The 20,573-nt window shown below is 36.8% G+C and overlaps 1 protein-coding gene and 1 long non-coding RNA gene across 2 annotated transcripts in view; both read right to left on the bottom strand.

Moving 5' to 3' along the window:
- Positions 1 to 3,805: 3,805 nt before the first annotated feature.
- On the bottom strand, positions 3,806 to 7,817 carry LOC107833196 (uncharacterized). The gene is made up of 2 exons (XR_001658906.1): positions 4,642 to 7,817; positions 3,806 to 4,189 (listed from the first exon to the last, which is right to left on the bottom strand). It is a non-coding gene; the product is annotated as an uncharacterized LOC107833196 (long non-coding RNA).
- Positions 7,818 to 8,318: 501 nt separating this feature from the next.
- Positions 8,319 to 20,573, bottom strand: part of cygb2 (cytoglobin 2) — a 29,993-nt gene continuing 17,738 nt past the window's right edge. The window contains exons 2-3 of the mRNA XM_007574009.2: positions 12,317 to 12,548; positions 8,319 to 9,698 (exon numbers count right to left, since the gene is read on the bottom strand). Coding sequence (XP_007574071.1) covers positions 9,534 to 9,698; positions 12,317 to 12,548 — 397 coding nt within the window. The 3' untranslated portion in view covers positions 8,319 to 9,533. The remainder of the gene's footprint in view (positions 9,699 to 12,316; positions 12,549 to 20,573) is intronic.

The following is a 20,573-nucleotide window of genomic DNA, read 5'->3' as shown; positions in this document are numbered from 1 at the left end:
TTCTTGATCTCCTGCGATGTTCTGAGCTGTTCAGCAGACCATGACGAAGCAGCCGCGACTCTAACACTTTGTCTAAATCACGCTCTGAAACTTTCTTCTGTATATTTGCATTTTGACTTTTCCTTCACTTTTTACCCCCCTCAGCTGTGACCCATAATAATTATGTAAAATTTTGTTTGCTGAAGCAACTAAATACAAGTAGATTCTACCCAATACTCACAATATTTCAGTAAAATAATATATTATTGTTTTTACTTTATCCTGCGTTACTAAATTGAACATTATTTTATCAACTATAATCATATTAATGATAATTTAAAGTGGGGAAAGTGAAGTGTTAACATATAAACCTGATTTTAGAGTTTTTGCATTCATAGTTGGACAACATCTCTGAGAAGGATATAAAAAAATGGCCTTACATTTGCCATCTCTAAACCCCTGTTGTGATCTGAAAGTTTCATGCACCCATCATCGACAATCAGTTGAAACCTGAAGCTTCGGTACATGCATAAAATGTATTAAAATGTACAAAAAGATCGCACCAATCTGTTCCTGTTTCCGGTCAGTTATTCTTACCTTATTCACTTCTATTTGCTAAATGCCAGAATCACCAGATTTTTTTTTAGCCACATATTTTTTTGAACATCTTTAATGTAGTTCCAAAGAATCACTTCCTGAAGCGCAAACGTACAGGTAGGTGGTCAGTACACGCTTTCATCCTGTAGGGGGCGATATACAATGTTGCCACACGTCATTGACACATCAAGTATCAGCATGGCTGACTTTCTTCATTATATGCCAAGTATAATTTTGGCATAGTGTTTTAGCATTAGCTTCCACTAAACACCATGTTAGCATGGTGCTTTAGCATTAGCTACTTCTAATGCTATAGTACTTAAATAGTATTTTTGTATTTAATTACTTATTTTTTATAATCATTTATTTCACAAAACTCATCCCAGCTTATTTGTTTTTATATTCATTTTTTATATTAATTATGGAACTGGAATAAACTGAACCTTCAGGAACTGAGTCTGTCCGCTAAAGAAAAACATCAGAAAAAAAACATACTATTTGCTTCATATTTCTGCATAATTTACATACCAAAACTATCAGAGTTACTTTTATCCAAAGCAATGATTTCTCTGTGATAAAAACAAAACTTCACAGGTGGTCCATCTTAAAATGCAGAATAAATTATTTTCTTGACAAGGTTTCCCTTTTTTCCCTTTTTCCCTGTTTTCCTCCAAGTGATGACGAGTCGCCTTCTCTGTTCTATGAATTTGTTTTCTGTAAGATTTCAACATAACATTTTTATGCTCAAACTTGCTGAATTTAATTATTGCCTGGAAAAAGGGTAAGGTGAGGGAGTGATATTTCTGATCGACCATAAATGCGCGGTGAAAAAGTACAACGTGAGGCCGAAAGTACCACGCCGCACTGATAGGGGGCAGTGCTGAGCACCGGAGGCTCTTATTCTTATTATTCAAGGTTTTAGTCCTTTTAGCTGAATAGTAATAGCCTTAAAATAAAATTAATGACTTTAACTACTTTAAAGAAACATTGAGTAAAGCTGCATGTTTCCTCCATCCACCTGTTTCAACTTTGACACTTTGAAAAGTATTGGTCCAATTTGGTATGGAAGTGGCAAAAAGCTGATTTGTTTTTTATTTGTTGGGTGAAAAAATAAGAATATATGTGGCTAGTTAATTGCACTGGATTGTATCTATTATCAGTGTAAAGGGGGTTAAATAGAAATGCACATCTTATCTTTACTAGTAAAAATAAAACATTAAAAATCAGGAACCCATTTGGTTTTAACATAATAAAGTACTTCTGCTACATTTGTACATCTGGAATAATCAATATTAACCATTTATTCTAAGTTGATGTTGACTTTTAAAGACAGAGACAGACAAGTTTAACAAGCAAAGTTTATTGATTCTTTTTTTTTTCACCACATGTGTGCAAACATGCTCAAACACCACAAAGCCACTGCAGTCGCTTCCACTGACAGCGCAGGATACATTAAAATAAACAATATTCAAATACAGACAACCCTTCTAAAGAGATAATATTTAGAAAAATATAAAGTCCCGACTTTTCAACTGATGAAACAGAACATTGCACAACAAGAACACAGTTCTACACATGCTGTGACGCCTTCGGATAGCAGAATAGAAAAATACACAGTGAAAGGACTTTATGAGCAAATGATGTACATTTTTTACCTAAAGTGTCGTACTGCATGTGTGTGAGCTGGCTCGGAGGTACTCTGGTGAAGTTAGCTTGACTGATTCCCCCCTAAGGGGAAACCTCAGGGGAAAGATGATGCTGGAGCAAAAGAGAGAAGAACCCTTTTATAAGTGAAAGCATATTTGCTGCTCCTGGAATGGGTGTTTTATTTGCCTACGTTTTTATTCACCTGTCTGACTCATAGCTGTGTGCCTTTGGCTTAGATGTCCCAAATTCAGTTGATCTTTTTTATTTTTAGACGAGTCTGTTAACATCTGCCAACATAAGCTGCGGGTTTAATTACTGTTCTAATCTTATCTCCTCAAAATATGTTTCTTATACTGGTTCACAGCACAAGAAATATCAGCTTACAGCATATGTAAACGTGGGATGTGGCTTTTAGGGTGCATTCACACCGACCCTGTTTAGTCCACTTTAATCAGACTGGTTTGTTTGTCTACAGAGTCCAGTTTGTTTGGGGATTTGTGAATCAAACTGATGCAAACACTAGTTCGCCAAAAGCCGGAGACTGCAGGGCATTCTGGGTAAATACCAAAACAAACGTGCGAGTCTAGTGCTAGCAGGAGAAATGGCTCTTTTTTTTTTTTTTAACCAAAGACTAAAGAGAAACCCTACCACTGCTAAAATCTGACGCCACTCTGTTTTTGTTTACGATTCGTTGAGAAGGAAGCTCTGTGTCTTCTTCAGAGGTTTCCCTGTTGTTTTCTTGAGGAGTTCTTGGTGCAGCGCCACCACAGGCGAGGGGAGGAACAGGTTTTCCAAAGTATTTGGTTTGTTTTACATTACAGTGTGAAAGCGAACCGCAGCAGCTGAAAATGTAACAAATGTTGCAGTTTTGGTCCTTAATCGAACCGAGTCTAGTGGACACACAAACGACTGTTTTAGGAATGTTTAAAAACCACCATGTAAATGTTTCCAAAAGTGAGGTAGAAAGGATTGTGACAAAGTGAAGCGTTACGGAGGGAGTATCTTTTGAGTTTTGCTTTCAGCCTAGACAGGAGCTGATTTTATACAATTATCAAGAGACAAGTGCTTGGAGAGAAGGAAGTCAGCCGGATAAATGATGTTAAAAAATTAGAGATCCACTAACGAGGTTAAATCATCCCAAAAGATCAGGCTGCGTTGAGTTTGGTGATAGATGGATGCTTCAGGCTCCGATCAGTATTAAGGTACATGACTCAGTGCCATGATTAAAAATAATCTAAACCTTTCATCTCTAGTGCAAAGAGCAGTTTACCCCTGCAGCTGAACTGAAGATGAGACTATTTGGGGGATATTTCTTCATGCCTGGCATGTTGTAAAACTGATTGACGGTGTCTGTCCATCAGGATTTAAACTAAAACAAGCCGTTTAACCAACAACCAGGGTTACCCATGGTTGCCAGGGAGATCACTGCCTTTCAGAGAAAAGTAAATATTAGTCCTGGAAATCCATTTCATTGGGCTGCTAGAATAGAAACCCTGTGTTAAGGTTGGTTTAATTTGAACATTTTGCTCCGTTGCCATGTCAAACCTTTGCACATTTGTCATTTCGTGCCGACTATTCGTCAGTTCCTGCCTAGTTTAGGAATATTCTGTTACCCACTTTGACTACTCAAAATTATTTTGATCTGGTGTGAAGTCTCTTATTTCAGAAGGATAATCTGGCCAACACGGATTAAAAGTGGATTTCAAAAACTTAAAATGCACACAAGATCTGACATGGGAACGAAATTGTTTACTGACAATTGTGAAAAGGAGGTAGGAACGAGTAAATAGCAAAGAGTGGGTAAGAATTTGTTGAGCAGATTTGTTCAGGGACAAAATGACAGACTCATCTAATTGTACAATTTCTCTTGGTATTTAAGTCTGTTTGGAATATTGTTTGGAAAGGTTGACAGAGGAAATGATGTTTGCAGATGACATTGTGATGTGTATTGAAGTGGAGGTGTGTTCTGGAGCAAAGAGGAATGACAGTAAGTAGAAGGCAAACATAATAAGTGGGAGTGAAAGAAAGATGAAGAGGATTGGTTAGAGGAGGATGATGACCAATCCCTCATAGGGGTAAGATGAGGGATTGGTCAACTGAGTGAGTTTTCTTTGACCGTAGACTTACAGAATACTTTCCCTTCCTCCATTAAGACTGGTGGTTTGGGGGAGAAAATGAATACTGTTGATGGGGAAGATAGAGTGGACCATGCAAGATTTGACGTTCATTTGCACATAGCTATGCACTGGAACCTGATCCTGCAGTCAATGATTTGGTGTTGGAAGAAAATCGCCTGTTATTGAAGGTCTGACATTGAGACAGAAATTTGGGATTCACCTTTGCCACCTTCTTGACTTACCTTCTTTATCATAATTGTCCAGACTTAGTTGTAATGTATGTGTGTGCAGCATCGCGTACGTGTGAGCAAGAGATCCGTTTTCTGTCAAAATAACTTGTGGTGTAATAGTAGCACAGCCATGCATGGGCAGAGTCTTGAAGTGTAAGCTCTGGAAAGGGTTTGGCATAAATTTGAGTAGCTAGTTCACAGATTTTGTACCATAGCTTGTTAGTGGTTGAGTTTACAGTTTATATTTTTGCACAGATACAATTACAGTTCACTGAAGTACTGCAGCTGGCTGAAAAGTCCAGACGTCTCAAAGTACCGGAAGTCCAAACAATACCTGCTTTTTGTTGATAAAATAAACTTCAGTGCTATAATTTGTGCTGCAGACCAGTATAGCTCCATGTTTCGATGTGAACAGTACCTCGTTATTTTGGGGTACATCTCTTCTCAGGTCATCTATAGGGTGCTGTTATAGTCAGAGAAGCAATAATTCAGATTATTCAGTCTGTAGTAAGAGAAAAAAATGGCGGTTCACTTTTCAGTTAATTTCACCACGTTATTCATTCATATTCAAAGTAATATTTAATTAGCTGGCTGAATTTCATATCGTGAAAACGAAATATGTAGCTCCAAACTAATATTGTTTGAAGCTAACTAAGCAGTTTGCTAGCTTACTATTTAGTTTGTGGTTAACTATTTAGCTTGCTAACTTAATGTTTAGTTTGGGGCTAGATATGTAGTTGGCTAACTTAATATTTAGTTTGGGGCTAACTATGTAGCTTGCTAACTTAATATTTAGTTTGGGGCTAACTATTTAGCTGGCTAGCTTAATATGTAGTTTGGAGCTAACTATTTAGCTGGCCAACTTAATATTTAGTTTGGAGCTAGATATGTAGTTTGTACATAGCTAGCATAAACTGAATCCTTAGCTTGCTAATTAAAAATTTAGTTTGAAACTGACATTTATAAATGACTGAATAACTAAATGGTGAAAATATGATTGAAAAATTAACCCCCATTCGTTTTCTCTTATGATAGCCCAAATAATTGCTATTATTGTTTTGACAGTTTAACTTTACCAGTGGCAGTAACTGGAGAAACAACATATTAACTGCTTTATTTCAGATGTAATGTCTCTGCTGTATTGATATAAACAGGTATTTACTATTAACGTTCCACCAGTTGGTTGCATAGGAAGTGCTCTGAGCCTGGGGAAACTCATTTCCATTTCCCATCTTCAAGTCATTTTAACACGTGTGAGTAGGAAAGAAAAGAGAAACCATTTAGACTATCCACACTGTTGTTTCATGGGATTTTAACTGCATTATCTTTACTGCTGAAGTGGAGCAATTGTTGATGTTATTAGTTCCAATTATGCTCCTTTTTCCCGTGGTAATTTAAATGTCGCAGTCTGCTGTGAAAATGCTGTTTGAATTTGGTTTTATTTCTTCTGGAATAGTAAATCAAGAGAAACTGTAATGTATATAAAGAGAAAAATATAGATTTAAAGGTGAGAGATGGAAATAATCAGAGTTCCTAAAGAGTCTGGAAATATGTTAGCATCTTTAAACTTTATTTGCTGAATCACTGTCTACATCCTTCATCCATATTTATATTTTCAGACTTTTTGCATCCATTCTATCATCTATGTTCAGTCATATTTCTACCAATTGATCAGTCTATCCTTCTACATATTTGTTAATTTGTTCATCTTTTTCACCAGATGGTTGTTCACGTTTCCATAAAACATTGAAACAGTGCTTATAATTGCAAACCTTTGTCAGTGGAACCAGTGTATTCCCTTTGAATATCAAAAGTTTTTATTTTAACTTTGTTTGTTTTGTTACCAATTTCCAAAGGAAAAAGTTTGTAAATCCAATTAGAATTTGACTCTATTGGAGTCATTTTCATCTCAACACCTTTTCTACAAATTCCCATTTTTGTGAATGGTTTGCGGCAGGTTTAAGGCCGTCTGTCCAGTCATAATTGTTTTTAGCCTCATTCCCAGCAGAGACAATAGGAAGCTACAGGAGATAAACGACCCAACGAGGAAGAGAGGAGACTCATTAGCTCCCTATTAATGCCAGATGCTGATGCTGACGGGGTCATGTGGGAGATGTGGGACGTCACCAGAGCAGATGCAAACTCCAGATTTGATCAAATGTCCATCCTAAACAGATTTTCTTGCTGTGCGCAACTGAATTGAGTGGAGCATGATTCACAGATGGCCACTGATACAGAGCAGGTTGAGGTTGACCAACATAAAGGAAGTTGGGGGAGGCAGCTTGAGCATTTTCATGTATTTGGAAATCACTTTATAAGATAAACCAACCAGAAATCTGGAGTTACAGGCCTCTTTTTCATGGACCTCTTAAGTGGACTTCTAAGGCCCCCTAATGGAGTCTTTAAAACCAGGAAGTAAACCATCTGACAATAATGTAAATATTAACATTGAAGAAAGCCTTTAGTCTGTACATGTGTGAATGTGTGTGACTGCTAAAGTTCTCACTTTCACACTGTTGGTAATTGTGTTCTGAAATGACAAGCGAGACCAAAAGAAGCACTCAGAAAGACGTTCTTCAACACCACAGTACGTCTGCATGTTAGTGCGCTGTAAACAAATGCAGGAGAGTGTCCACGTGTGCCCACTGTATACATTTACAAAGAACACTCCAGCAAAGTTAAACAAGATATTTAATAGAGAAAGAGAAAGGGGCGACCGTCCCCTGAACATGAGTGGACTGCAGTTGGAGACAGTTAACAGTCAGCAGGTCCATGGTCCCGTTAGGAGCTGGAGCTTCGAACACCAACAGCCCACTTCCTGTTTCACTGCATCATGAGGTTTTATTAAATGAGCCACCGTTAAAGACGCTTCTTTCAGGTTTTACCAGAAGAAAAGCTCAGCATTTAGCAACATTTTTATATAAACACCGATGTCTATTCTAGTTGTTTTAGTTCAATACAACATTAGCTTAGCAACAGTACCCATGTGCCATTTAAAGTGACAGTCTGGATTTTATTGAAGTGATGTTCTAAGCTGCTATTACCAGAGATGGTTTACTGAACGTAGACGGATGTTTTATCGCAATAAGTTTGAGGAAAAGTGAGACACAGAAGGTTATAGTTAGTTAAACCAACCAACCAACCTTAGTTTAGCTAGTTTTTAGCTGCAGACTAAGTTGGTATTTTAGATAATCAATTTTATCTAAAATTGATAAGATAAATTAATTTAATTTTAATTAATTTAATTAATTTGATATAAAATTAGATCAAATTTAATTTTTTCTAATTAATTTTAGACCAAATCAGTTTTTTTCTAATTTATCAAATATTAGAGAAAATTAATCCAATTTGATCTCAAATTAATTAGATAAATTAATTTAGCAAAATAATTCAGATAAATTTTTTTATTAGAAAAAATCTCTTGAAAAGGTTTTTGAAAATCTTTTCCAGGTGAAAAGACTTAAAACCTGTTTTTGGTGCATTCATGTGGACTGCATATTTGTTGTTTTGTTGGTGCTGCGTGGCTCAGTGGTAGAGCAGGTTCACCATAAATGGGCTTATAATAATCTGTGCAGCCATCCAGGGTTTGACTACCAGGCTTGTACGGTAAATATAGGCCCAAAACCAAATATCTAGAGGTGGGAAAAAGTTTTGGTTTGTTTTCTTTAATGAAAAATTACCTAAAAGCTCCTTTGAACATTCTAAGTCTGACTTTCTGATTCACAACAGAGAAGCCATTTTTTAATAAAAAATGGTTATTCCAACATTTTTTCCATTAAATTTTAAATGTAAAAATATTGTTTCAAAGAAACTTAAGTGATGTTTTTAGCCTAGCGATGCTTTAGCCATGCCTAGTATGTTTTCTCTTTGAATTTTTATGTAGTTGTGTCAGTGCCACCTGCTGGTGAATCATGTGTATTACAGCTACACAGACAGTTTTTATTTTGCAAAATTTGAGGAGGAGAAACATATCTGCTTAAAAAAAAGACACCAACTCTGTGTTGGACTGAATATAAATGCTATTAAGTTGGTGGGAAAAAAACTTGTTGCAGCAAAACTGTGTACATGGGAAGCTGCTCTTTACAGCTGCTACATGTATTACGTTGTATTTATATAAGACGGTAAATTCAAAGAGAAAACTCCAATTGTTGCCTAGATTAGTACAGAAAATGCATGGGTTTACCTTGATGTGTGCGTTAATAGAACATTGATTAAATCTACTAGACTTCATCGCTACCCCGTTGTGTTGCTACCAAGAAGAAAGAACAAGACATCAAGTTTTGTAGGTTACACATCACCAAAAAACAGGATTGAACTGCAACATATAAAATCATTCATCTCACAATGCCAAAATGTCATCAGATACTCTTACCGTTTAATTATAACCTTCTTTGAGAAGATAAGTCTCCCAGAAAATAAAATATCTGAACCAATATTTGAAAAGACAAGAGTTTGTACATCTGTTTTCATGTTTAACTACATGTGTTCTCATCTAAAGCTTAACAGACCTTGAGATACAGCTAAGACTGACCACCACAGAAATAAGTGAAATCGGAAAGCTTTCAGAGTTGCGCGCCTAAACACGTGGCAGTTCGTTAATAAGAAAGCACTCATGCTACACACAGAGTCATGGTTTCTATGATCCGAAGCAACAGGAGTTACCTGTAGAAGAACTGGATGGTAGGTACTAAAAACAACAGCCTTTTTTCCCCCCCGCTAAGACGCATGTACCAAAACACCACTTACATAAGCTAAGGTGATGTCTAGTTACATCGCTTGGTGTCCAGCTGACCTCTGCAGCATAGCAACAAAAGCTCAGCACCAAAACGCAACCAAAGTGTGGAAGGATGTTGCACGGATTACTGCGTTAATCTGATCCATGTCTGTGAAACCAAACTCCCAATCTTTCACACATGCAGCTATTTATTTCTCCAACAAAAACTTCTACCATCTTCCTGATTTCTCACACTGCCGAGCTGGAGACCTGGAGCCAGCCCACATCGGTGTAGGCCCCCGTCACATGCCAGTACAGCGCCCCCATCAGTTTGGTCCACACCAACTGCACCTCCGCTGTGAAGAAGTCTGGGAAGTCTTCAGACAGCACCTCCAGGATCACTCCGCTCAGGATCTGGGTGGGACAAAGAGAATGAACAGGTTAGGATACATTTATGGGTTATGCAAAACGTGTTTAGAACATTTTTTTCATAAAATTATTCTTAGATAATGAGATTTTACTGCTCGGTTATTCCCATTTTCATCTCCTTACAGAAAGATCTGTTTGAGGGCGTCTTGTCACTTTAAATCCAAATGAGCTCAATGTTTACACGCGCAAAAGCAGAAGTGGAGCCTTCTGCACAAGCAACAAGAATGCAGCAAGTGGTTTCTGCATGGCAAGTCAAGAAAAAAGCACCTGACCTTTCAAGCAGCCATTGTACCTCACATACAGCAGTAAAACCAGCTGCACGGGGTTGCTAGGTAACGGCGCAGTGATGGTGAATGTGACCTAACAAATGGGAGGATTTTGAAACAGCTCGTTTTCCAGACACCATAAAACATGAACTTACTGCCAAAATATGGCTGGGTGGTTTTTTTGTTTTGTTTTTTTACAACCGTTTAAACTGTCTCTAGAAATAGTAGAAGCCCAAATGAAATTACAAAAACATGCAAAATCTGAATTTTGCAAAATAGATTCCCTTTAGCTTCCCATCATAGCTGTATTTGATGCCTTGAATTTGGCCTCTGTCTCTTTAAGAAGCTCCTGCATTGATGCTATCCATTAATGTCGCTTTCAGCCGTTCTTAGGAGCGTCGTAGTTTGTATGACAAGTTAAGCGGACTATCAATTCTACCAAGTGTTTGCTAACTGCTGCTGCCGCTAGTCTGGTGGAGCTGAGCGGCTCCTAGGAGGAGTTTTGGGAAAACAGGCGGTGTTTTCTATTAGTAAGCATTTAGACACCACAAAATGGTTGCCATGGGAGATTCAAAGATTTCTCAAACATGGATGAAAGAATCAAAGCAACACTCCAGGTATGACTATGATGAGAGAACAACATTATAACATGATACAAAGCTCCAAAAAGTTGATTTTGCATAATCCTTCCCCTTTAAGAGTGAGGTTAACATCACATTCAGGTTAATCTGAGACTCTGCAGTGGTTGTGTGCTGCTGTGATGGACCTTCTCACTCTGTTCACACACATATTCTGCCATATAGAGAAAATAAGACAGATAGAAACTGAATCTTCTCCAACAATAAAAGCATCAGGCTTCTGATCTGATTGGACCCACATTTAGATTTTGGAGCGATAGAAATCTCATCACAATACCTGAATAGACTCAATCAATAATTTTCTGGGAGTGATTTTGTATGGATAATAACAGCTATTAATGGACAGTTTGTACCATTGTTGTGTTTCTGATCATTATTCCTGGTCTGCCTGGACTGGGTTTTTTAACCATCGTACAGCATAAAGAAGCATCACTAAGCTTTGTTGAATTATGAGCCATCTCACATTTTTTAGTCATTTATTTACTAATTAAAATAGACAACCTTTAAGAGGTTGTCTATTTTAATTTTTAAAAGCAGTAGAAATGAAAATGATGCTCTAATCGCAGCTGCACTCCTAATTCATATATAAACCGTAGATCTACTAATAAAAGGACATTTTTAAACTTATTTCGTACTTTATTCCACAGTTCTGCATCTAGCAGGTGTGCGGTACATTACTGTAATATTACCCCAGCCATTTTCTCATAATTGCCCAATCTCTGATCATCTGGAGGCTTTCACATAACGGTGAAGCACCTTTTTCCTGTCAGAAAAACTCTTTAAAGAACATTTAATACTGGAACAAACTTCTGTGAAGCGACTGCGAGCCTCGCTTCAGCTGACCTCCAGGATCATTTACTGTGCTGCAGTAATGCGGAGGAAAAAACCAGCCTGAATTAGGTACTTTTTTTAAAAAACGTTTTACAGCTAGAAACATACAGAAAAAAATTCACTTTTTCTTTAATCTTATCACCCAAGTTTTTCCTCATAACTGCACCTAGAAAGCCAGCAGTGGCCTGTTAAAGGTGACCTATTATGCTTCCTTGAACAGGTTAGTTTATGTTTGTGGGCTTTACGAAACATGCTCTTTACATTTTTTTTTTTTGTACACAATCATTCTCAGATAATTAGATTTCAGCCTGGTCAGTTCTACCTACTTTGCCACATTCCCCAACTCAACATTTACACTTACAAAATGGCTAAAAACAGATGACACCTGAACAACTTCGAAAAGCAGAATTATGGCCTCCTGCACAACCAACAAGAGCTCACCAAGTGTAAGTCAACAACAAAAACAGTTGTCTTTTCCAGCAGCCATTGTAAAGCAAATAAAATCAACTGACTAAATGTTCTGCAGCTCCGCTTGGGTTGCTAGGTGATGGGATAGTCTCAGCTGGGGTTGCTAGGTAACGGTACAGTTCCTGTTGATTGGGACTTAACAATCAGAGGGTTTTTGAAAGGGGTAATTTAAACATAAACTTCTTCCCAGAAAACTGCTGGGTATTTTTTTTTCTTGCTCTCTTTTTATAAGTTGTAGAAACCCAAATGGAAGCATAAAAACATGTAAAAAGTGAATTTTGTGCAATAAAAATAAGTACAAATCTGCAATCTAAAACTGAATAGAGGAAAAGTAGTAAGGAAAAGATATTTGACCATAAGACAGTAACAAAAAGGAAATGTTTTCTTTCTTCAGCTCTACCTTAAAGTATATGGGTTCCACTTTGTGTTTGATAGCGTGGGCCTTTCCCACCAGCGCCAGCACCGAGGAAACCTTCTCTGGGTCGTTGAGGTTCTCCACCACAGTGTTGAGCGCGTTCATCACCCTGCAGGCATGCTGCCGCAGCTGGCTGCTCTGCTCCATCTCCTCAGGGTCCTCCATGTCTTGGAACTGGCTGAAATACTGCTTTGCAGACGGGAAGTTGACAAAAAACCTGAAGGAAAAAGGACATTTCATCATGGCTAATGAGGGGGAAAAAGCTAAATAAATAGATTTACCTTTCATGTAAAAGCAGAATGTAGTCACACTTTTCCATTCACTCTCATGGGCACACACCCAATGGAAAAAAAAAAAAAAAACAAAACCAAAAAATCTTATCAAGCATTTTAGTCTAGTTTCTAGTGCAGATATCCGAGTAAACTTAAAATAAGACCAGACTAACTTTCAAGTAACTTTTCAGCAACATTTCTTCACTTCTAACGACATTTTCCCATGTTGTAAGTGAAAAAACAAACTAGTACTTTTTATCAATATTCAAGAACTATTGACTTAAAACTAGAGATGCATCGATCCTATATTAATACCTGTATTGGTCCCGATATTGATAAAAATTCTGATCAGGTAACGATGACAATGTGCCTGATCCATAAGGATAAATCTATTCACTTCAACTGTTTTGTGCTTTATTACATCATGCTTTATTATTTATTTTGCGTTATATTTAGGATTACTAATTATGCTTTCTGATCCATTTGAAAGAAGGTCTGTTGCCATTTACTTTTACATATTTAATCAAGGTAGTTAACCTGTTAATTTCAGTTTCTTATTTATTTTACATTGACTGTTATTCTCATAATTGCACCAACAGAACAAATTAAAGTTGTGTTGTTTTTACACGTTTGACCAAGCTTGCGAAGCTATTGGTGTATTATAAAATAACATTTTAATTCAGTACATTTATGTCTGTATTTGTAAAAAAAGAAGCTCTGCTTTTCTGTATTGGATTGGTATCGGCCCATACTAAACCTCAGATATCGGTATTACAAGTGAAAGCGGTGTACTCAAAACAAGCTCCTATATCTTGCTGAAATGTTAATAGTAGGTTAGTTTTGTCTTATTTCAAATGTACTCGGGTATTTGCATTAGAAACTAGACCAAAAGTGCTTGGTAAGACGATGGCTAAATCAAAACCCAAAGGTGTGAACATCTACGAAGCTTTTTTTTGAGAAGCGAGTTGGTCTGTGGGAATAATGATGGCAGGGTGTGTTGAACATAATCATTTGAAGCAACTCTGGACTCCAAAAGGCAAAGAGTGATTTTCTTCCCCCTCAATGTTTTTAAAACCCTAATTCTGAAAGACACAAATGCTTGAATTATAAATTAAAAGAACAACCCATAAATGTATTGACTGAAGGAACAAATTGCAGGAAGCTGAAAACTTTAATTATAATTAAATGCTACACAGTCCACAGAAGATAATTGTGAAGCGTTTAGCTGCTTTCTTCACCATAAATCGAAATCAGCGTTTCCCTCCTCTTATCTCGGAGTGCAGTTCAGTAACTTACATGAGTTCTTTTTTTTTTTTTTTCTCTCTGCGACCGAGTGTGTAATTTGGCTCTGCCCCATCGGTTCAGCAGGAAGTTCCCAACAGAGACATTTAAAGTGCAGAAGCGCTGATGAGGCGGCGTAGTTAAGATTGATAAGACGCTCGCAGCGTAATTGGATGCAGGTGTGCAGAAAGTGGCGTCTAATTTTCGTGGAGTTCCAGTGCGAGTGTATTGAACAGAATGGCACCTATCCAGGACGTATTAGGCAGAATAATAATGACGATAATAAAGCTTGGAAGATGTTTGAGTTTTCACCGCTGATCATAGATGAAGAAAAGAGTTTGGGAGGAAATCAATTTAAAAGTTGAGGACTAATTGCTGTTCTGATTTTTATGATTGTTGTGTCACGACTTGGATAATTAACACCGTTGGATGGAGTCGTTATAATTGCCAGTGTCAAAATCTCTCATCAGGTATCTTACTTGATAAATAGCTGAAATAATAACAATAAGACCCTGCTTCTAGGGCTGTAACGATTACTCAGATGAATCGATTATTGAAATAATCAGCTCATTTAGTAAAGATTAATAGCTAACTGGAGTACAGAGATTGCCAGATGTGCCTGTTTTTGTATCCAGTTAATCGTCAGAATAATTGATAGACTAATCAATCACTAAAGTAGTTGTAGCTCTAAGAGCAACAGTTTGTCTTGGTACTCATATAGAAGAGATAATACTAAATTAGTTTCTTATATTGACACACACTGGCACAGAAACTGTAACTAATTGGTCACTTGGACCAATTTCATTATTTTACCTTCAGAGTTTAACACTTTTTCAGCCGCATTGAGATGGAGTCACAGCTTTTATCTACTAAATCAGGGCAGAGATCAGCTCTGCGGCTCACTTAATGTATTAAATGCCCTATTTTCATTCTCTTTTTGTGCTCCCATAAAAAAACACCGGGAAAGACGTGAAAAAAGCCTTAAAATACATTCACCTTTTATAGCAGTTGCATAATTAACATTTTAAGTCCTACAAATTATGCCCAAGTTATTAGAAAACCTGAATAATTTCAATAAAATAGTCAACATCTATAAAGCTAATTGTTGGAGATGTGCAGCAAAGTGGCCTCTTAAAGCTATTAGGCCTCCATAGCAACCATTAGATGTTGTCTACATGCCAACTGGTTATTTGGGAGCCTTGCCAGAAAAAAACTTTTGTTTTTTTCCCTTTCCTACCGTCACAACAACCATAAACATGTTGAGTTTGGTCAACGCTGCCGGCACTGAGATGACTGCCGGTATAATGTTCCAATTTATTTTGCTGGAATCCAATTTTTTGTTTGGTTGTTTACATTACAGCTTAAATGCGGCCACGATTGGACGCCAGCGGAAACAATCTATGGCCCTGAAGCGACCCACATGTTCAGAGGAAGCTGTGAGGGCAATGAGAAGACGTGTTTATCACTTCTGAATCTTCAAAATAGCAGAATTATTAATGATTCGATCAGCAATGTCTACCATGCCTGTTTGTCTATTGCAGTACATTTAGTCTCCCTGCTTCCTGCCACCTGTTATACCTCAGTGGTGTCTGCAGGTTCCATAGAGTCAAATTTAAGACCTTTAAATGCCAGCTTGAATGAAATTTAAGACCAAAAAGCTATAGATACAGGGGAAACTTGCAGCATTACAGTCCAGCATGGCAAAAACAGAAATCTGGCTTTGTGCTAATGCAAGAGATAAAAAAAATAACTAGATAGCAAAGGTATATTAGCAGCTAGTTATTGGTAGCCTCAACTGCAATTATGCTACACAACTCTATGAAAACATGTGCATGTGACTCAAACATTTGCCTGACAGAAATAAACAACAACAAAACTAACATATTTAAGGCCAGATAACATTTTTTAAATAAATTTAAGACATTTTCAGGCCTTAACTTTTGGTATAAATTTAAGACTTCTTTAAGGATGTGCAACTCCCCTGACTGGGATTTTTTTCCCTTTTGCCAGCTGTGTGATCCTAAGACTGGCTCTAGTGTAAAAACAGATAAATATGTCAAGCATCTTGGAGTATCTGTGATAAAAAAATATAAAACATGACCTAATCAATACAGAAATGGTTCACCTGACAACTGTCTTCCATTTCCAGTTCAGTCCCTGTAGACTTCAATGCATAGGAACAGGTGATATGATCGTAACATTGATCATAATAGTTTGTGTTTTTTTATTCTGAAGATGATAAATTAGGCATTAAAAAGCATAAAAATGTACCAGTCTTTTTGTCTGAAACTCTTAGTGCATCCTTTTCTAAAGAATATGTACATTCTTCAATCAATTTCAACAATTTATATATCAAAACATTCAACTTCTTCTGGAGATTTCTGCTATCTTTTGGTGATTTCAGCTTTTACAATTATTTTTTTAAATATTCAAAGTTTTATGGAAATTTCAGCCCCATAAAAATACATTGAAATCCTTCAGAATTCCACAAAATTCAGCTAAATCTTTGTGCTCTTTGACCGCTTACCACTTCTGCCTGCTTCTGCCTAGAAACTCCTTTCAACTTTTAAGCAAGTCAGAAGATGTCATGCTATCTTCAAATGGTTCAGCTTTTTGATATCTCTTACAGTTATTCTAAAATCATGATTTAAGTCTTACACAAATTTTGGGCTGTTTTCAGGTTTACAATGTAATCCAATGGTGGAATTCTTCAGCTGGCAGAGTGCGCACTCCAGTAAAAGACACTTTTTCAAGCTTCTCAAACAAAATGCTGCTGTTCGTACATACTTCACTCTACAGAAATAATTTATGCATCAAAACGTAGCCACAGGAGTCTACTTTCAGGAAATATGAGTATCATTAGTGTAGGTTTTACGACTTTCTCTGCAACACTCCCTGACTGCAAGCATGTCACCCCTTCCTCCATTGGGCTCCATATTAAATATTGTCAGCGCTAGCTCTCTCTTTAGCATCTTGTGCAGCGTTCATTCAGCAGATTAGCATTGAATGAACCTCTAATAATGGGAGGTCTGAAGGCAAAAAGAGGTCCTCAATTCAACCCACTAGTCCAGACTCTCAAAGCAATCCCACTTTCTTATGTGGCCTTTAGAGAATATACTAAAGGCCACATAAGGCCTTTAAGAGATTCAAATTGACTTGAGCTTTAAAATATTTACTGTACACAACAGCTCAGCAAACAGGGTGAGTTAATGCAGAGGTGTCAAGGGATTTCCACCATCTTTCTTTCAACACTCACTGGGAAGCCAAGCTGACAAGGTGCAAAGTCTTTTCAATCAATCAATCAAATTTTATTTGTATAGCACATTTCAGCAGCAAGGCATTTCAAAGTGCTTTACATAATTAAAATAAAAACAGCATGTGAGAAAGAGAGATTTAAAAAACATAATTAAAATGTAAACAGTGAAAAAGAGAAATACAAAGCTGTAGAACTTTAGTTGAGACGCTGTCAACTGGGACTCCAACCCTTTGGGCTTTAGTCAAAACGCCGTTTGACAAGGACTCTTTTACAACAATCACAACATCACCAGTATAAATGATAAAACAAAAAATAAAATTATGTTTGGTAAAATTAATAAAACAATTATAAAATTTGCAGAAAATACCAAAACATAAAAGTATAAATAAAAACAAAGACAAACTTAATGTCAGCTGCAGCAATTTCCCAAAACCTCGAATCAGCAAATTGCCTCATCTCCGGGGTTATAATAGTTTTGGATTTTTCATTCCAGTTTGGTTTTATTTCATTGTGACTTTTGTTTTACTTAGTTTTTACAGTGTGTTTGCTAGCTTTTATTACTTAAATATTATAGTAGTTTTTGTTTTTTCATACGTTTATTATCAGGTGCAGAATTCATAAAGGTCAAAGTATGTTTTTACTGTTTTAGCTACTTTTTATTACTTACTACTAGTTAAATATTGTGTAGTTTTCATTAGTTATGGTAGTAGTTCTATGGTAAATTATTAGAATTCATAATGGTTAAAGTGTTGTATTGTAATTATGTTTTACATTAATTGGGTAATGAATCCTCAACAGAAGATAACATTTTCAGAATATGTAATCATTTATTGCTGAGCAGCCATCTGACTGGTGTTTTCTCCCAACTTTTACTGTCTCCATTTTGCAGACAAGAGGATTATGGAGTGCTGTAATTTGCTGACAAATAATGTAAGCTGCTTGTGTGGGGGGGGGTATCAATTTCAAGGATAGTAAATAGATTCATAAACATAATAAAAGATATTACATCTATAATTTCAGTATGTTTTAGTTAGTTTTATAAATGCACAATATAGTTCCAGTTAGTTGTAGTTTTTACCCATTAATTACTGTTTTTATGTGTTTCAGCTAACAAAAATGTTTTTTCAATGTCAGTTTTTGTTAATTTGTTAGCTTTAGTTCACTATAATAAACTTCCTCAGCTCTATACATTTATAAACAAACTTCCCATACAGGTGGTTCTACTCTGACCCGATTTAAATCTTATCAGAGGTCCAGGAAAACCGGAGCTGGTCGTGCAGCAATGGCCCACTGCGGCCCTGCTTCACCACGACTGGCCCCTGGATCCCGGGTCGTTTCAGCTTTGCTCTTTCAGCTGCCGCATCACAAGCTCAGTCTGCTCCTCAGTGACGGAGATAAATTAAAATGTGGAGAACTTCTTGTTCAGCTTTAGCAAACATGAACAGTAACTTGATGACTTCAAATAAAGACATCTTCTCTGAAGTCTGCGGTGTGTTTTAGGTGTCTCGCTTCTTGCTTTGGGAGTGTTTCATCTCATGTGGCCAGGATGTGAATTATAATACATTAAAGGGAAAAAAATAGCACTGACTATAATAGTATAACAGAGAAAAAGGTTTGATGTCTGAGCATTGAAGTGCTTCACTAGAGCTAAATGAAGCGAAAATGCTGCTGCTGTGTCTGGATTCTGACTGGAAAGAGTCTGGATGAAACAACACACTGGTTTAAAGCTGCTTTAAAGTCTCAATAATCGTAAAATACTCATTTAACAACCACAAAAGTAGGACTACACAGCGGAATAGCAATAGTTTTACTTTGTTGTGTCTAAAAGAATCACCTTGAGTTGTGTTGGAACATGCAGCAGGAGTTTGACTTTTCCATCTTTTAGCATGTTACAGCAAACTTTATTGTATTTTAAGTTCTTTGTTTTTTATTTGTTTATGGTCTATAAATGTCCTTTATTACAGTCTTTTACAGAGCCAGGAGGCATGTCTTAGTGCTGTCAATCAATCTCGTATACGTGCTGTTGGCGGAGAAAGAACTCACCATTATAGGAAAACCATTTATCTGCCATCAGCTGTGGCCATGCTAAATAGCCTGAGCATTAATGGTAGAGAGAAAGGGGGAGGGTGTGAGCAGCACATACACAAGAGTAACTGGCAGCGGTAAGGCCCTCCTGCAGGCTCTGATTGGTGTATTTCTGTAGATGACAGCAGGTCTATTGGTTTTTTTCAGATTATCTGCCTCTGTCTTGACATAGCAATACTTTTAGCAAATATGCAAACATTAATTTTTGTAAAAGTTACATACTGCAGCTCTAACAACAGTAAAGCAACAAATCATGTTTGTTTTCATTTTTATAACGGTTCATGGGTAACTCATTATAATAATAACTCATAGCTAATCTTTAAACTAGAACAAAAACAAGCATGGTCATTTCGGCTCAGTGTTTGGCCTCTTTTGGCTGCTACAGATTAAAGTTTTTATTTCTAAATAGTTTTCATGTTTCATCAAACACACTGAGGTCAAAGCATCAAATGTGTTTAGATATTCCCAACTAAACCGAAGGGTTGATTACGCCTTTGCAGATGCTGCTGCCTCGTTGTGTAATAATTTACACGTCTACATAAAACCAGTTTAGTGTTTTGAAATTCTCAAGACGCTATTAAAGCAGAACCTGCAGTCTGAGGCGGGCACAGCTTTTATATTAGTGTGTCTCTTATGGCGTGCATTTATTACTTAACCACTTGCCGTTATTTATCTTAATGCTGCTCTTTTCGTGTATCTTTTTACCGTTTCACGACCTTTTATAGCCGTGATCCTGGTTTTGTTGAGTCATTGATGTTTTCTGCGGTTTTCTGAACAGATACAGTTTTGTGTTTGTTTCATTCGCAGAGAAGAAGACAAAGGAGGAAACTAGATTCTGACCGACTTTTCTCCACAATCCTTAAAGCCATCTTCCACTTGCTTCACGTAATAGAAGAAAATCTTACGATATCGGACTATTGTTTCTACTGAAGAACAGACCCCATGAAATCTGACATGTTATCAGTATCGGTTCTGATTGGATAAGTTCTGGTCGGTGGTTCTCACTCTCCATAGCCTGTAGTTCAGGTTTAGCCACTCTGCAGATAATAAAAACAAAAACACGAAAGGTTCGTTGTGAAGCTCAATTTTGATAAACACAAATGAAACAGCAGCAGTTTAACTGATGTTGCCTTTCTAGTCCATTTGGACGAGTCTGCACTAAACCAGCAACACTAACATGTAAAAATAAAAGATATATAATAACCTATCGCAAAAGGCTTTTATTGTTCTTAAATAAAGAGGAACAGAGAGTGAACCACTAGAAGCTTTAAAATTATTATTAAACTATATTTTAGAAGTTTTTGTGTTTACTAAAGCAAATTTCATGATGTTTTAATTGTCTGCATAT

The sequence above is a fragment of the Poecilia formosa genome, unplaced genomic scaffold (genome assembly GCF_000485575.1).
Source record: "Poecilia formosa unplaced genomic scaffold, Poecilia_formosa-5.1.2 Scaffold342, whole genome shotgun sequence".
Lineage (NCBI taxonomy): Eukaryota > Metazoa > Chordata > Actinopteri > Cyprinodontiformes > Poeciliidae > Poecilia > Poecilia formosa.
This window is presented reverse-complemented; position numbering and strand designations above follow the sequence as displayed.